The sequence below is a fragment of the Prionailurus viverrinus genome, chromosome D3 (genome assembly GCF_022837055.1).
Source record: "Prionailurus viverrinus isolate Anna chromosome D3, UM_Priviv_1.0, whole genome shotgun sequence".
Lineage (NCBI taxonomy): Eukaryota > Metazoa > Chordata > Mammalia > Carnivora > Felidae > Prionailurus > Prionailurus viverrinus.
The window spans coordinates 45,899,050-45,915,290 of NC_062572.1; the positions used below are offsets into that span (position 1 = coordinate 45,899,050).

The 16,241-nt window shown below is 33.6% G+C and overlaps 1 protein-coding gene across 1 annotated transcript in view; it reads left to right on the forward strand.

The window, feature by feature from the left end:
• MIB1 (MIB E3 ubiquitin protein ligase 1) overlaps positions 1–16,241 on the forward strand; it is a 125,076-nt gene that overhangs the window by 71,794 nt on the left and 37,041 nt on the right. Inside the window, exon 12 of the mRNA XM_047827618.1 lies at positions 710–861. Coding sequence (XP_047683574.1) covers positions 710–861 — 152 coding nt within the window. The remainder of the gene's footprint in view (positions 1–709; positions 862–16,241) is intronic.

A 16,241-nucleotide genomic window follows, 5' to 3' on the forward strand; every position in this document is an offset into this window, starting at 1 on the left:
GTAAGTTGATTAATGAAAAAAGTAGTCAGCTTGAAAAAAAGAGGAAGACTGAGACTGCTAAATTTTCTTTTACATTTGTTTCTATTTTGATTAACTAACTGCTTTTCTGCCCCTTGCAAACGTTTAGATTAATGATTTTCACCCATGACTACACAATATATACAGCTGGGGAGCTCTGAAAAACTACTAATGCTTGGGTCTCACTCCCAGAAATTCTGGTTTAGTTGGTCTGGAGAACAGCCTGGTATCTTTTTAAGAGCTCCCCTATAGATTCTAAATGTGCAGCCAAGATCGAGAACTACTGATTTTTAATTCATTTCTATAGGGCCCCAAGACTGGTGTAAGTTTGTTTTGAAATTTCAGGCATAACAATTACTGGTAGGAATGGGTATAGCCGGCTATTTTAAACTAATGAATTTTGAGGGCAGCTTTTTCACCTCATTACTTTTTATAATTAGCTGAATCATACTTGAACGTGATTATTTTTCCTTTTCTTTGGTAGGCTACGTGTTCATTGTGTTTAGATTGAGTATGAATTTATTTAATATAATGAGGCTCATATCTCTTGCCTGCATCTTAAAATTTAACATAGGATGTTTTGTTGATGGTTTTTGGATATGGCTTCTGTTTAGTAGTTCAGTATATATATTAGTATTACATATGATGTTTGGTTCAAGAACTGATGAAAGTCTCTTTAAATTAAAAAAAGGATTCTGAAGGTGATACCCCTCTTCATGATGCAATAAGTAAGAAACGTGATGACATCCTGGCAGTTCTTCTAGAAGCTGGAGCAGATGTTACCATTACAAACAATAATGGATTTAATGCTCTGCACCATGCAGCACTAAGAGGAAATCCCAGGTAAAAGATCTCACTTTTTACTCTAGCAGTTTAAAAATATTTTCCTAGTGCTAGTTTCTCTTTTTCTGAAACTGATGAGGAAATAATGACTTATTTTAGTATTTTATAAAACATTTTAAGGTCTGTAGAAATTATGTCTTCACTATTAATATTATATTATATTTTGGTTGTTAAACTAATGCAAGGACTGCCTGGGTGGCTCAAGCCAAAGTCATGATCTGACTTTGGCTCAGATCATGATCTCACAGTTGGTGAGTTTGAGTCCCATATCGGGTGAGCTCGAGCCCTGCTTCAGGTAAAAACAGGAGGCCTGGGTGAGCCCTGCTTCTCTCTCTCTCTCTCTCTCTCTCTCTCTCTCGCTCTCGCTCTCGCTCTCTTGCTCTCTCGCTCTCCCTCTCTCCCTCTCTTCCCCTTCCTTCTTCCCTCTTCCTCCCCCCCTCCTCCCTTCCACCCCTTGGGGGATTCTCTCTCTCTCTCTCTCTCTCTCTCTCTCTCTCTCTCTCTTTCTCTCTGCCCCTTGCTCACTTGCACCCCCCCTTCTAAAAACAAACAAACAGAAATTAATACAAATATTATGAAATGATTACTGAAATATATATTAAGTATGGATATAAAGTATCAAGAATACTTATATCTAAAGATTTAATTAAAATTTATTCCATCTTGAGAGTTATGTCTCTTTAAGATCGTTCTCAATGTGTCCTCTCATCTCCTTTTATCCATTTGCATGATTATTTTTAACATGTGGCTAGATAACTGTTAAGTACCTAACTCCATATTAATAACATAAATATATATGCTTCTGGTGAGGATATTCCCAGCTGTTGTAACAATAGTGATGGGCAGTCTGCCAAAAAAAAGTATTTGCTGGTTATAGTTTGAAAAAAAACTTCCGGGAAGTCACAGAACTCATGAAGGATCTGCACTGTCTCAGAGAATAGGAAAAAGCTTAGTTTTGCTTAATCTAGAGCTTTCTATGAATAAATTTTGGGGAACATCTTAACCACGAAAAGCATTTTAGAAAATTTGGTATTAGAGGTCCTCTGTTTATAGTTGAATTAAGCCTGCATTTCTTGACTGAGGGAGCTGTTCACTTTCAAGTTTATTTTGACACTTTAATCTATCCTAAATTCTTTTTTAAAATTGAGATATGATGGACATATAACATTTTTAGTTTCAGTTGTACAACATAATAGTTTGAAATCTGTATATATTATGAAATGATTATCACGATAAGTCTAGTTAAGATCCTTCACCACATGTGGTTACAAATATTTTTTTCCTGTGATAAGAACTTTTAAGATTTACTCACTTAGCAACTTTGAAATACACAATACAGTATTACTAACTATATTACATCCCCATGAATTCTTATCCTTTGGTTCCATATGGTATTTTTATATTGTGTTTCCTTCTAGTTTTTGTTATTTTTTGGTTTCTTAGAATCACCACTAGAGGGTGAGCACAGAGAACAAGAGGATTTTATTGCTATTGCCTGTTGGTACTCTTAACGAGGGGTATATAATGTAGGATGAAGCAAATGACCATATTTTATATTATGTTTTGATCTTTCAAATTACGAATATTTGAACACTTTGTACTTTGGCATTGTGAAGGAGACAAAATGGTATGTTCCCTGCCTTTTAAATAGAAGATGATGATGATAGTACTTACCATAGGCAAGGCCTCCACTAAGTGGTTTACATGCATTATCTCCTTTAATCCTTTCAACAGCTTTTTGAGGCAGGTGTTAATATCATCTCTTTGTAGATAAAGAATATGAAGCTTATAAAGAGATGAAATTATTTATTCAAGATATAGTGACTAGTGGAGTAGCTAGAAGTTGAGCAAGAATCTGACTTAAGAATCATAGGTCTTACCCACCTTATGTTACTTCTTCTGTATTATGGTCTGTATATGAGGCAAGACTGAAACACATGGACAGAGAATGATTTAACTAAGAATGTATTAATACATCACCCCCCTTCCTGCCTCTTTGCTTAGGGTTGTCATTGACTACACTGTCAATAATTCTCAACTTCAGTTCTCAAAATTCCATTTATTGTACCCAGCTTTCCAATCTATTCCATTCTTCCTATTCCCATTTTTGCTGATCTAATTAAGTACTCACCACTTTTACTTAAACTATTACAATATTTTTCTAATTGTTTTCTCTGATTTCAGTCTTATCTCTGATTGAACTTTTATCTAATTGCCAACTTACCATTCTAAAGACATAATGGCTCCCCTTCCCTGTTCCCAAATCTTCATTTGTTTCCTATTGTACATAGAATAAAATTTATATACCTTGAACTTTGCCTTCACACTCATTTGTGATGTGTCCTAAGCCTGTCTTTCTAACTTCATCTCCCACTAATTCCCCCTTTCCACCTTGCCCTTCAGCTACATTATGCTATGCCCTTTTTCTAAAATATTTTGTCTACTTTCCTCATTTATTTAAGCGTTTCCCTTAGTGAGAGTGCCCTTATCCTTTGTCTTGATCTTAAGCATCTTTTCCTTCAGAGCTCCTAGATCACATCATTGAAATTATTTTCTATTTGCCCTACACTAACTTGTTCTTTGTTCTTATTTTATTTCACTTTATGTCTATTAGTGTGGCATTTCTGTGTTTCTGTTAAAATTTTGAGCACGCCTATTCATCTGTGTATCTCCCACAGTGCTTTGACTATGATAGGGAGTTAATAAATGTTAGTCTTAATTTGACAACCATGACAGCGCTAGATATCACAAGATGTTAATATGATTAGTTACAGATTCTGTAGCGAAACTGTTAGAGGTCAAACAGAACAATTATTTCAGATTAAAATGGTTGAAAAGAGATTTTATTGAGGATATTTAGGTTATATTAAATCATAAAGTTTTTATATATATATAACTTATTGTCAAATTGGTTTCCATACAACACCCAGTGCTCATCCCAATAGGTTAAATCATAAAGTTTAAGATAAACTGAAAATTGAAGTGTTTAGGAAATGAGGGACTTTTAAGTATTTTGAATTATTTCACTCTACTGGGGGTAGGGTAGTATATTTAATAGTGCTAATAAGCCTATACAAGAAAGAGAGAGTATCCTACTTAACATTTCTTCAGTTCTTGTATAAATTTTGAGAGTTCCGCTGAAAATTTGTACAGTGACTCTTCCAACCAAATGATTGGTGTCAGGTGACATTTAATAAAAGGGAAAAAAGCCATTGTTATTCTGCAGTAAAGTGATGCTTTAGTTAAAACTACGTGACTTTTTAAATTCTTATTTCTTCAAGATATTTCATGCAGTTGTGACTCTAGATTGCCAGATAAAGAGTATGATTCCTTTTTTTTTAAGGAGGGGTCGCAGGGAGTGGAATATGGAGAGAGAGAATCTTAAGCAGGCTCCATGCCTAACACAGAAACCCACATGGGGCTCCATCTCAGGACTGTGAAATTGTGACCTAAGCTGAAATTAAGAGTCAGACATTTAACTGACAGAGCCACCCACGCGCCCCCCAGAGAGTGTGATTTTAATTGGACACTGAAGAGTATCAGAAGATGACACAACTTATATATCAGTTGAAATTGCAAATTGAAATTGAAATTGCAAAAACAACTGAGGTTGTTTTGAGGCTTTTCATATCAAATTTTTTATTCTTAAAATTTGCTTTTCTTCCTTGCACTGGTCAGTGATATCAGAAGACAGATGAGCCATTTCTGGTGTACTTAGAATTTTTATCTAAAGTCTTTGGCCTTGAGGTGCCTGGGTGTTTCAGTCAGTTAAGCATCTGACTTTGGCTTAGGCCATGATCTCACGATTTGTGAGTTTGAGACCCGCATCAGGCTCTATGCTGACAGCTCAGAGCCTGGAGCCTGCTTCAGATTCTGTGTCTCCCTCTTTCTGTCTCAAAACAAACATTAAAAAAGAAATCTTAAAAGTCTTTGGCCTTTACATTTATTTGAGGAAACCAGATTATAGTAAATTATTATTTCCAGAACCTGATGAAATTAGCATTTTTGAATAAAATATTAGATGTGATTAGCATGTGTCAACATTTCCCCCTTTCTTGTGTTTTATAATTTATATATCTTGATGAATCTCTTACTTTGAATTATAACATTTTTTTCTTTGTGATCTTTGTTTTATATTATAGTTATACTTCTTCGTATACTTGGCTTAATTGTTGGATTTCATGTATAGTCAATTTTAATTGCAACGGATGGTACTTTAGTTAGTATAATTCTTAGCTAATTCTGAGGTTTTTCTTTTACTAGTATATATTAGTTCTACAGTAAAATATTTACATCATTGTGAATATAGCCTAATACCAGCACAAATAATTATTTCAATTTATTATGGTTAATAATATGGAAAAGTTTTCAAAATTTATATGTGCGTGTATATACATGTGGGATTTAAGTAGCATTCTATTCCTTAGCTTTGCCTTTAGTAAGCAGTAATAATTTTTCAGCAATTAGCTAATAATATAGTAGAGTTAATTATTGGTAGTGCTTTTTAAAAATAAAGTGTGATATTCCTGGTTATCAAAAATATGTCTAGATGTCATATATTTTGGAGAATACAAAATCTGGATTTCAAAGTTTCAGATCAATGTAGATTCTAGATTTCAAAGCTAATCTTGATGTTTCCTCATGATGTAACAGTAACTGAAATAAAGACATTAAGAGAGTTATAAAGCCATTTGTTTTCTTTCACAGTTGTGGGAGACCATATAAGTTTTTACTCTGAGACACTGAATATTATAGTATCATGGTTTATAAAATTTGGAGCAGTGTAGAATAGCAGTTCCAATGTGTCTTTTTTTTTTTTTTTAATAAATTTTTTTTTTCAACGTTTATTTATTTTTGGGACAGAGAGAGACAGAGCATGAACGGGGGAGGGGCAGAGAGAGAGGGAGACACAGAATCGGAAACAGGCTCCAGGCTCTGAGCCCTCAGCCCTCAGCCCAGAGCCCGACGCGGGGCTCGAACTCACGGACCGCGAGATCGTGACCTGGCTGAAGTCGGACGCCCAACCGACTGCGCCACTCAGGCGCCCCCCAATGTGTCTTAATATAGTATTTTTTAAATTTCAGGAATCTTAACTAAAAACAATGCTGCGTTTTTATTTTTGATTATTATAGAGATAGTTTCCATAGAGTTTAGCCATATTATCTTTTCTTATATACAGGCGAAATTTCAGATTTAAATGAAGAGCAGAAATCATTTCTGTTGTTGAAAATGAAAACTAAATTTCTTTGAATTAGTATTAATCAGCACGTTACTTAGGTACTTTCTGTGAATTGTTGCATTTTTAGCTTCCTTTAAGTTTTTAGAGCCCCTTCTCAGGCATGAGAATAAATTAGCAATATTCTCTGCAGAGCTGGCCAAAAACCAGCCAAGTGTTTTGGAGATACTGATAACAGATTGATATTTTGGAGGCACTGTTAATAGTATTATGAAGTTACCTTACATAGTGTTATTTACACATTTTTCTTTAATATAAATTGAGTGTGAGAAATAACAGTAAAATATAAATGGACCACATGATGTAATAATCTTGTGTTTTCAGGTTAGTGCTAAGATAATTTCACAGGCATTTCTTACTGCTTATTCTAACAAAGGCACATACTAAAGCTTACTGAATATGTGAACAACTCGTAATTTTCCCTCTAGAATATTATGATGCCTTCATTTAACTTTTTAAATTCTGAAATCAGGTGTGATAAATGAATGATATTGTGTTGAATATGTAAAGATTTGATAATCCAATCCATATCTTTGTGTTGAATATTTTTCTTTTTTAATAAAATTTGAATATTCTGGGTGCTATATAAAATGTAGCTGAGAGTATTATTAAATGAGACTATACTTATAGTGTGTCCATTTTCTCTTATATGTGCTATGCATCCAGTCTCAAACACTGTGTGCCTTGTAATACATAAATATATTTAATGGACTAATTGAAATGTGATTGATATGAGCAGGAAGGCCTAATAACTTGAATGAAGTGATAAAATTTATATTTATATATATATTTACAGACACACACACACACACTTTGCCTCCATTCTTTTAAGGGATGGTCTTCACTTTGAAATAGTGGAGTAGTCTCTTGAGGATTGTGTGAACATGTAAAGTTTTAAACTACTACTTGGACATCAGTAACCCTTGATTAACTCCTGAAATGTTTGTTTCCATGTATTAAGGAGCATGACATTATCTATGGTTGTACTGTGGTCAGTAAGAAAAACAAAGAGATGTTGGATAACTTGTCATTTTTCTCTTCATTTTCTCTCCACTGAGAGAGGGAGGCTTGTATGTGTATTTTTTTGTGAAGGACAAAGAAGAAGAGTGAGGAGAGTCATAAGATGTTATTATTAGAAGAGATCCTCATTTTACAACTAAGGAAACCAGTATGTAGAGTTGGAATATCTACACAGTAAAAAGACATGATACTTGGCATTTTCTTTCTTTTCTGAGGGTTAAAAACATCTGTTTTGGGGTTGGAAGAGCTAGATACTGTTTCAGTCTCTGCACAAGATATTCTGCAGTATCATCTCCTTTTTCACCTAACTGAACAATATTCAGGTGAATAGCAGTAAAATTAAATGCTAATCCTATGGAAGATAGTGACCCAACATTTCTAGAGTATTATTATATTTAATGTTATATTTTTCTTTAATTTAGAATATGTGCATGTCCATGAGAACCACACTGTAGTGTCCCATTATAGTTTCAGTTAGGTTTTGAGTGACCTTCCCAATTCTTTTCTTCCTTTGAAGGAAGTTTCATTTCTTTTATCATGAAGCATAGGCTACATTTCATTACCGTTTCTTTTCTGAAGGATAAGAAATTTGACACCAAGAGAGGATAAATAAGTAAAATTATTTTATTTGCAATCCTTAAGTTGTCCACACATTTTTCATAAAACATTTTATAAACATTGTTAACCACTATGGTTCTTCCAAGGGGAATTAACAGTAACAAATTATTTGATTGAAACCACAATCCAAATAATGTAAATAAGCTGAAATTCATTTACATGTGATTGATATTTATCAGTGAAACGTTGGCTGTCCTGTAGTAATCAATGCATAGCTACAGCTGGTTGAAGGGGACCAAATCCATTGAAGAGGCGATTTGGTTCCATTTTACCAGCTCTAGCAAAGCATTGCAGTGTTGCTAGTTTGGGATACAAAACAGCAGAGCTGTTTTTTATTTGTATAATTATGGTTATGGACGTTCTACAAATGTTAGAGATTCTCCTATCAGTAGTAGTTCAGTCATTACATGTAAACTTTTCTATTTTGAAGGCACTTTTCCTACTTCCTACTCGAATGGAACAGAAGTTTTTGCCCTTTCATGTTTTGTTGATATATTAAGGGATTATCAGTGTACACCTTTGTGTAATTCTTAAGTGTGGACAATAACCTGTTTTTAAAACCAACAGCATTTAAAGGAACAAATAGACCTTGATGTATTTCAGAGTACTATTTTCTGTTTGTAGGCACTGAACCAAGTGAATAAGCTAATAGGGAAGAGCACTAAAGTCATACCTTTCTACTGTGGCTCCTTCAGTATTATACTTGACTAATAGCAAGTTGCTGACAGGGAAGGGATGGAGGAATATGAGTGGCCTTAAGAAAGTACCTCTGCCCTTTGGTTTATAAATAGATCACATGTGTATTCACTGTATTGCTTGGACTTGTGTTGAAAGGCACTACCATGCATGCCAGCTTTTTTCTTTGTTTTTGCTTATGTAGTGTTACTAATCCTAGGTTAGTAATGTAACCCTTTTCAAGTCTGTTTCCCCTGCGGAATTCTCTATCATTTTGCGTACAGATTGCCTAGTTACTTCCATTATCAGCTTAATAATACATTGACTTTTGGTGTACAGCTATAATCAGTGAACTTGAATATTAAAATCAGGTAAGTAATACTTTAAAAGTCAGTAGAGCAGATTTTTGCTATAATGTGATTTCAGTGTTGCATTTCAGAATCAGGGAGGGGATATCCTCTGAAATATACTTGCAAAAATAAAAGTTTGAGAAATTATAGTTGGCCTATAAAGTAATGAGTTAAGTACTTTCAGTGAAATGCAGAGTAAAGAAACAGTTAATGTTTTGAACTAAACTGGGAGAAGGTCAACACTAATTCAGGCAATATTTAAACAATTCTCATATTACATATATTGTGCATCTGTTGGTTGTTAAGTATCATGCTGCTGGTGAAATTAATGTAACTATGACTCTTTCCATTTATTCTAATAGAAATGAAACAGGTGTTAAATTGCGTAGACTTAAGTGCTGAAGATAGCAATAAAACTGACTTCTATTTTTACTGGTTATATGGGAGCTGGTTAGCAGATCCAGTTGCTCAAGTGTGCTTTTGGATGGCAGTGCAGTTTCATATACTGGCCATATCGGGGCAAGGAGAGGCCATGGCATTTGATAATGTCAGCATCTGTTATCCCTGTCAGAGAGACAGTTGAAATGTTTGAGTTACACCAGTGTCAGCAGATGCCCAGAGTTTACTATGTACTCAGTTAAAAATGAACAGCTGATCTAAGTGATGGATGTGACATTTTAGAGTGATTGAAAATACTCTTAGATATGTTAAGTTAAACTTGTAAGCACTAGAATCAGTATATAATCATACTTTTTAAATTGAATAACAGGTGCTGTCATTTTTTTCCTAAGGATTACGTACTCTTAATATTATAGCAATGAGAGTCTTAGTCACTGGGCTGTTTCAAAATAATTATTAAAAACTTGTATACCTATAGAATAATGAATATTATCGTTCATTATAAAGCATGAGTATAGTAATACCCTTTGAATAGTTTTATAGAGGAACCTGTATTTTTGACATACATATTTTCAGTAGTTAACTGTAGTTAACCGTAGTTAAAACCTCATAGCCATTTCTGTTCAACTTGTGACATGTATAAATTTTAAACATCATTTTGCTTTTCATATATGTCTGAAATTATAACTTTTAGTAAGAAATGATTAGAATACATGAATATAAATATTAGGTTTTTTTTTCTAAGTCTATCATAGTAGCTTGAAACAGGTACTGCTTATAAAGTATTGCCAGCAGCTTTATGATTTTTATTAATAGTTGTATAAAATAAATTTTGTGTAAAATATGAAAAAAGTGTTTTGATATCTCCAACATAGTATAAATAGTGGGCCTATCATGTTGGTAAAAATTGAATTGCGGTTGCATAGTACCAGTAAAAGATGATGATTCTGTGTAAATTGATTTCTTAACTATAGTGTTTTCATTTGCTTTGGAGAAAGCAAGTTCAAGGATAGTATAGATAATAAATTAATTTCTTTTAAATATTTGGCAATCTATTACCAGTTTGCCCTGTTAACTTACAACTGTGGCCCAGAATATGTCATTTTTCCTGCATAAATTTTATATTTTAATTTATTCTAAGTAATAATTTAGCATTTAAAGTGAAGACTGGGTTAAGGACCTGATTAACTTGGTGATTAACACCACCACTTTTTTTTTTTTGAGAGTAGAATGTGTTACTTAAAAGATAGTCTTTTAGAATTATGACTGTGTAGTTTTAAAAAAAGAAAGCCTAAAATAACAAAACTTGCTTCAGAAATTCCTCTAATATTAGCAGACTATAAATTAATCAAAATATGAAGAGCAGTTGTTGAAATGTAATGGAGTTAAGCTTTTGTCATATCTTATTTTTCTTAACAAATCAGTTGATCCTACTAATGCGATATGATATACTTCAGTTAAGGTCGAATTGTGGAGACAGAAACTGGGTCATGTGTATGTATCCCTCATTCATTTTGCTAGTAATACTGGTTTCTTTTCTGTATTCAAATTTTAATCATGTGCATACTTAATTTAAAAATGTAAAAGGTAGTATATTTTAAACTTAAAAGATTTAAAAGGAGTTTTATGATAATTTAAAATCTCCTTCAAACTTTTTTCTTCACAAAATAGAAATCTTAGCAGCATTTTGTTTCCATCTAAAAGTAGTAGGTACATTTTTATGGTGTTAGTATTGTCAAAGGTCATCTCTTTGGTACTAGGTTAATTTACCGTATGAAGGTCATTCACATAGAAAGAAGCAAAGGCTTCTTTTAGCTGCAGTTTAGTTCCCTCTTGGCAGTTTATTGCCTACCAAAAATACATACTTCTTTACATTCCATAGCATTGTATGTTCATATGGGTACATAAAGAAGTATGTACTCTGAGTAGGTTTCACTAAGTTGTTAGCTGTAAAAACATGAAATGTTTTATTTTCCCATTTGTTAGTAAAACATTGAGCTTACTGATACAGAGCAATAATAGATCATTTGCAGAGACTATCAAAGACTAAACTATAACAGATTTACCTGAATCATAGCATTAGTGCCTTTTATGGTTCCTTGTTCTTGGTAGACATAGACATGTCTAAACACTAACCAGTTATCTGTTGAACTTTGTCCTGGTCTGGTTGTTTTTGCCAGAGATTCAAAGAATCAGTGGAGTTTTTACAGAGTATACTTCAGAAATTGGGAAGATCAGTCTAATGTTTCTTCATAGTCTTCAGAGAGAATTTCTTCTTATTTTGTAGTTTGCTTCTAGATCCTACAAGTAGATAGTAATGAATTCAGTGCAAATTCTTTTACAAACTGGATATTACAAACTAGATACTATGAAACTTAACCAGTTAACCAATTAGTACTTCTTCTGATTGACTCTAAAGTTGAAAGAATAGGGAGAAAACTAGAACTTTTTAGAGTGTGAATGAACTGAATTTTTAAAGGTGATGAATTTTTTGTTAGATTTTTTTAAAGGTCACAGATAAGAATTCTTGATTATTTGAAAACTTCTTTGTCATTCCTTTATTAGTTACTTCCCTGAATTTTGTGTTTTGGTGCTTTGAGTTGAATACCCATTCGAATAGATGTATAAATATCTAATTTTGATGAGTTTGGTTCTTTTGATTCTTCAATTTTTTTTAATATAAAGGAAAACTACCAGAACAGTCAACTTTTCTAAAGTCTCACTTTTAAAAGAACTGAAAGGTTCTTAGTGCTTAGCCTGTGAGCACTTGGGTTTGAGCTTCATCATTTAGCTTAAAAAGACATTATGGTTGGTAAGTTGCTTTTAATTATTGTGGTATTAAAAGGTTAATTTAAAAGAACACCGTAAGAAATGTTCATATTTGGGGAATGCAGGGAAAACAGAATTTCTGCAGCCTGTGATAAAGAGCGAGTGCAGCTCCTGGAGAGCACGTCAGAGCACAGCAGTAAATGGCCCTGCTCCATAGCAGTTTCAGCAACGCAGCAGTAGAATTTACCATGCACGGTCTGATTTATTTTTGTGACCAACCCAAAGTGAGCATTAAAAACTATTTTGTGATCTACCAAGTCTCTTGGTTCACTAAACCTTGAAATAGTTAGTAGTTTTTAAAGGGTAGCCTACTTTGCAAGCAGGATTTACTAAGGATGCAAAATCATCGTTTAATCTGAAACAAGAAAGACTCAATCTTTAGTAATGTAGGTGATAGTAATGGATTTGTACATTTTTGAGATCAAGAATTATCTGTCAAGATATTTGAACAACATTTCTTTTTATACTGCATAAACTGTCTACTTGAACTGTGAAGTTAGGCAATGCCCAGATAGAATTTAACAATAGAAACATGTATTGAGCCAATAATAGGTAAGCATGCAGAAAGTCATAAGCATCCTTAAAAGTGCAGACCTCATCATGCTCTGTTACCTGGTAAGCTTAGTGCCATGCAGCATTTGCAGGAGGAAGAGAGATGGTGACCTAAAGAGTCACATCAGCAGCAGCCATTTCATCTTGATTGTTCCTTCACTCTGTTCGCTGATTCAGCACTTCTTTTCATGAGCCGAGAGAAGTAAGGGGGCTGTATCAGTGAATGCAGAACCTCACCTTTTAAGATACATTTGAAAAACAAATGAATGAACAAACAAAAAAATAAGCTGTCTTTTTCCTCTCCCTTGCCTTTACCTTAAAAAAAAAAAAAAACAAAACCAATAAAATTGAATCACAGTTGGCCATTTGATTTGCAATGTCATATTACCAGTATTGCACAGATAGGAGTACCTTGTATCTGCTGTACAGAAAGTTAAGCAACCAAGGAAGGTTGCTGTAACGGCCAAGAAAATGAACCTCGCTTATTTTTCAGATGAAATGCTTCAGAAGAGGGGAGAAAGTTGCAGAAGAAGTTAATTTTATAATCTAAAAAAGACAAAAAAACAAAACCAAAACACACCTCACTCCCCCCAAGTAACTAAACATTCACCCTATTTTCCTTTGCCCACCAGAATACATTGGGTTCTTCTGACTTCGCAGGAAATATTCTGTATCTTTCTTGCTGTGAAGTTTTTTGTTTGTTTGTTTGTTTTTTGTTTTTGTTTTTTGTTTTTTTGGTTTTTAGTTTCCAAGATTAATTGGTAGATCTGTATTGAAGCCACCTTGTCATATCCAGAGGTCAAGTCTGCAAGCAAGGTCAGGACTTCCACATGGTCACTACAGAGGTTAACTTATATTCTTCCCTCAGTGGCCACGGGCTAAACTGTTACAGCTTTATAGGCAGCTAAGCATTTGAAACATGCACTCCCAGGCAAACAGGCTCTCTTGTGCCTCTCTCTTCCCTGACCATATTTAGTCAACCATAGCAAAAAATAGTCTCTCAGCTGTCGATTGTCGATCCAAAAGCTGAGGAAGCCTCTATCTTGCTTTCTGCCTATTGATTGTTCATCCTGCGGTCCAAACACTGCTTTGCCATTTGTTCTGCTTTTTTTTTTTTTTTTTTTTTTTTTAAGCACTGCCAAATAAAGCAGTCTCTCATGTTTCTACTTACATTTCCCAGATTTTCACTGAGCTTGCGCTGAGTCTAGGAAAGCCTGATGCGGCTGTCACTATACTTAGAAGCACTGAAGAGAAAAAAGGAAAGAGGAAAAATATTACTCTGGCTAGTTGCAAGACACTCTTTAGACAGATCTGGAACAAGTAAAATCCCTCTGCTGCCAAAATATATTTCATAACCTAATTTTTTGTTGGTAAAAAATATTGTGGAAGATGATATTTTACATAACTAAAGGCCTAAAGAGATTTTGCAGGGTTATCTTTAGAGCTAGTTGTTGCTACACATGCTTTTTACATTTAATGAATAATATTTGAATGGAAAATATGTAGAAATGGTAAGTAGAACTTACATATTAAAGGTGGAGAGAGATTATTAAGGAAGAAAAGAGTAGTGTGTAAAAGAAATCTTGGAAAAATGCTACTTAAAACTTTTAATTCAGTGTCAATTTTAGTTAATTTTTTGTAGTGCTTAGATGAGAAATAGTCTGGAATGTTTTTGAGTTATTGTGTACTTTTATATTGAAATTATATTTACCTATAGAACTATTAAAATGCATTTTATTAATTCTATCTCATTTTCAAATGTGAAGTGGTTTTTTTCCCCCCTCCTGTCGACGTTGCCATTCCTCTAAAATTTCCTGAAATAACATTTAGGCATGATCATTTCTACATATCAGAGATTATAAAATAGTCATTAACCTAATCTGTAGTATTGCCGCACAGTGTATGCTTCAAAGGAAAAGTACTTTTGCTCTAAATTTTAATGGCATATTCACAATAAATTATAATGTTGAAATTTATTTTTTTAACCAAGGAGGGAAAAAATATTATACATCAAATCTAATGAACTTGTAGAGATATAATTTAAGATTTTACAAACCTAAAAATGCCCAAGAGAAACCTTGTTCTTCCCTAAACAAAACCTATATCTTATTCCTAATTATTGTTAAGTATTTATTCAGTTAAGAATCAAGAAAAACTATTACCAGTTTTTTAAGCTCGTCCTCCTACAAGGAAATTTTGTTCTTGACATTCTTTTTGTCTTTAGCATTTAATACCTTAGCAGGTGAATTATTTTGGATGGCTATTTTAAAATAGTGACATTTTTTTCCCACTTCCCCTCCCCCATGGTATTCTGTTAAAAGTTACAGAGAGGGAAGGAGGCAAACCATAAGAGACTCTTAACTGAGAATAAACGGAGGGCTGATGGGGGGTGGGAGGGAGGGGAAAGTGGGTGATGGGCATGGAGGAGGGCACCTGTTGGGATGAGCACTGGGTATGGTATGGAAACCAATTTGACAATAAATTTCATATTAAAAAAATAAAAATAAAATAGTGACATTAAGAATGCTTCTGTAGACATTTGGTAATTTTAAAGTCAGTTTTTGTAGATATTGGAATACTTTTACACATCTTGAGAGAAGATGATATACGTGTCTCAGTTTAAGATAGGTTAATTTTCAGGTTTCTAAATTGCCTCATTTTTTTCTAACCATTTTGTAGCAGTGAAAGCTTTTTTTTTTTTTTTTTTTTTTTTTTTTTTTAAGCAAACACCTGTAGTGCTGGGAACTCTTCTAACCCCTTTCAAATTTTCCTAACAACTTCTTTGAGACAGGATTTGTGATTTTTCTCACACTTTATACATGAGGAAACTGAGGCATAGAAGTTAAGTAACCTACTTAAGTCATCATCCATTCAGGTTGCTAGTGCCAGAATTTGAACCCAGATAGTTTGGCTTCAAACTTTGAGCTCTTTACCACCATGCCATGCTGTTGCTCTGATTTGTAATCATGAAATAATTCCTAATGAATTACCACTTTTGGGGACTTGAGAGTATACCCAAAATTTAATAGGCTACTAATATCCTTGTCTCTGTTATATTCAGAAAATGATTATTCATTTGTTTCTTCCGTTCCATTCAACAAAACTTTGAGCTCCTTACATTAGACATACAAAGGAGATAAAAAGCTAAGTAAAACGGGTTTCCCTGGCTTAAAACATAGAAGGAGAAATAACTGGTCACTTAAGAGATAATTTTGGTTGTGTTTAATGATTGAGTACTTAGCTATACAACTCTTATGCAGCCTGCATTGTTACATATCTCTTTCTCATTTTGAGCTAAATTTTACTACAGTACCAAATTCCTGCTTAATGAAATTAAGTTAAATTAATGAAGCTTTTAATTGTGGCATACATAAAATAAGAGTTTGTGGGGAAAAAATAAAAGCCCACCCCCCCAAAATAATTGAAAACATCTAAGTAATGTCTATTCACTGTAGTTCTTTCCTCTACTTACAGCTAGATAAAAGAAAATAAAAACCAGCGATACTAATTTTTTAAAGTGATTCCCATGGGTAGCATTTTGGTATATATCCTCCTAGGTTTCTTGTCTGCATCCATTCAGATAGGGATGGGTAATGAACAAAAATATGTTTAGAATGTCACATACTAATCTGCTTTTAGTTCGCCCTGAAGAACTTCTGCTGGGGATCAATCAACTTTTTTAGTAGGTTCCTTTTATGAAT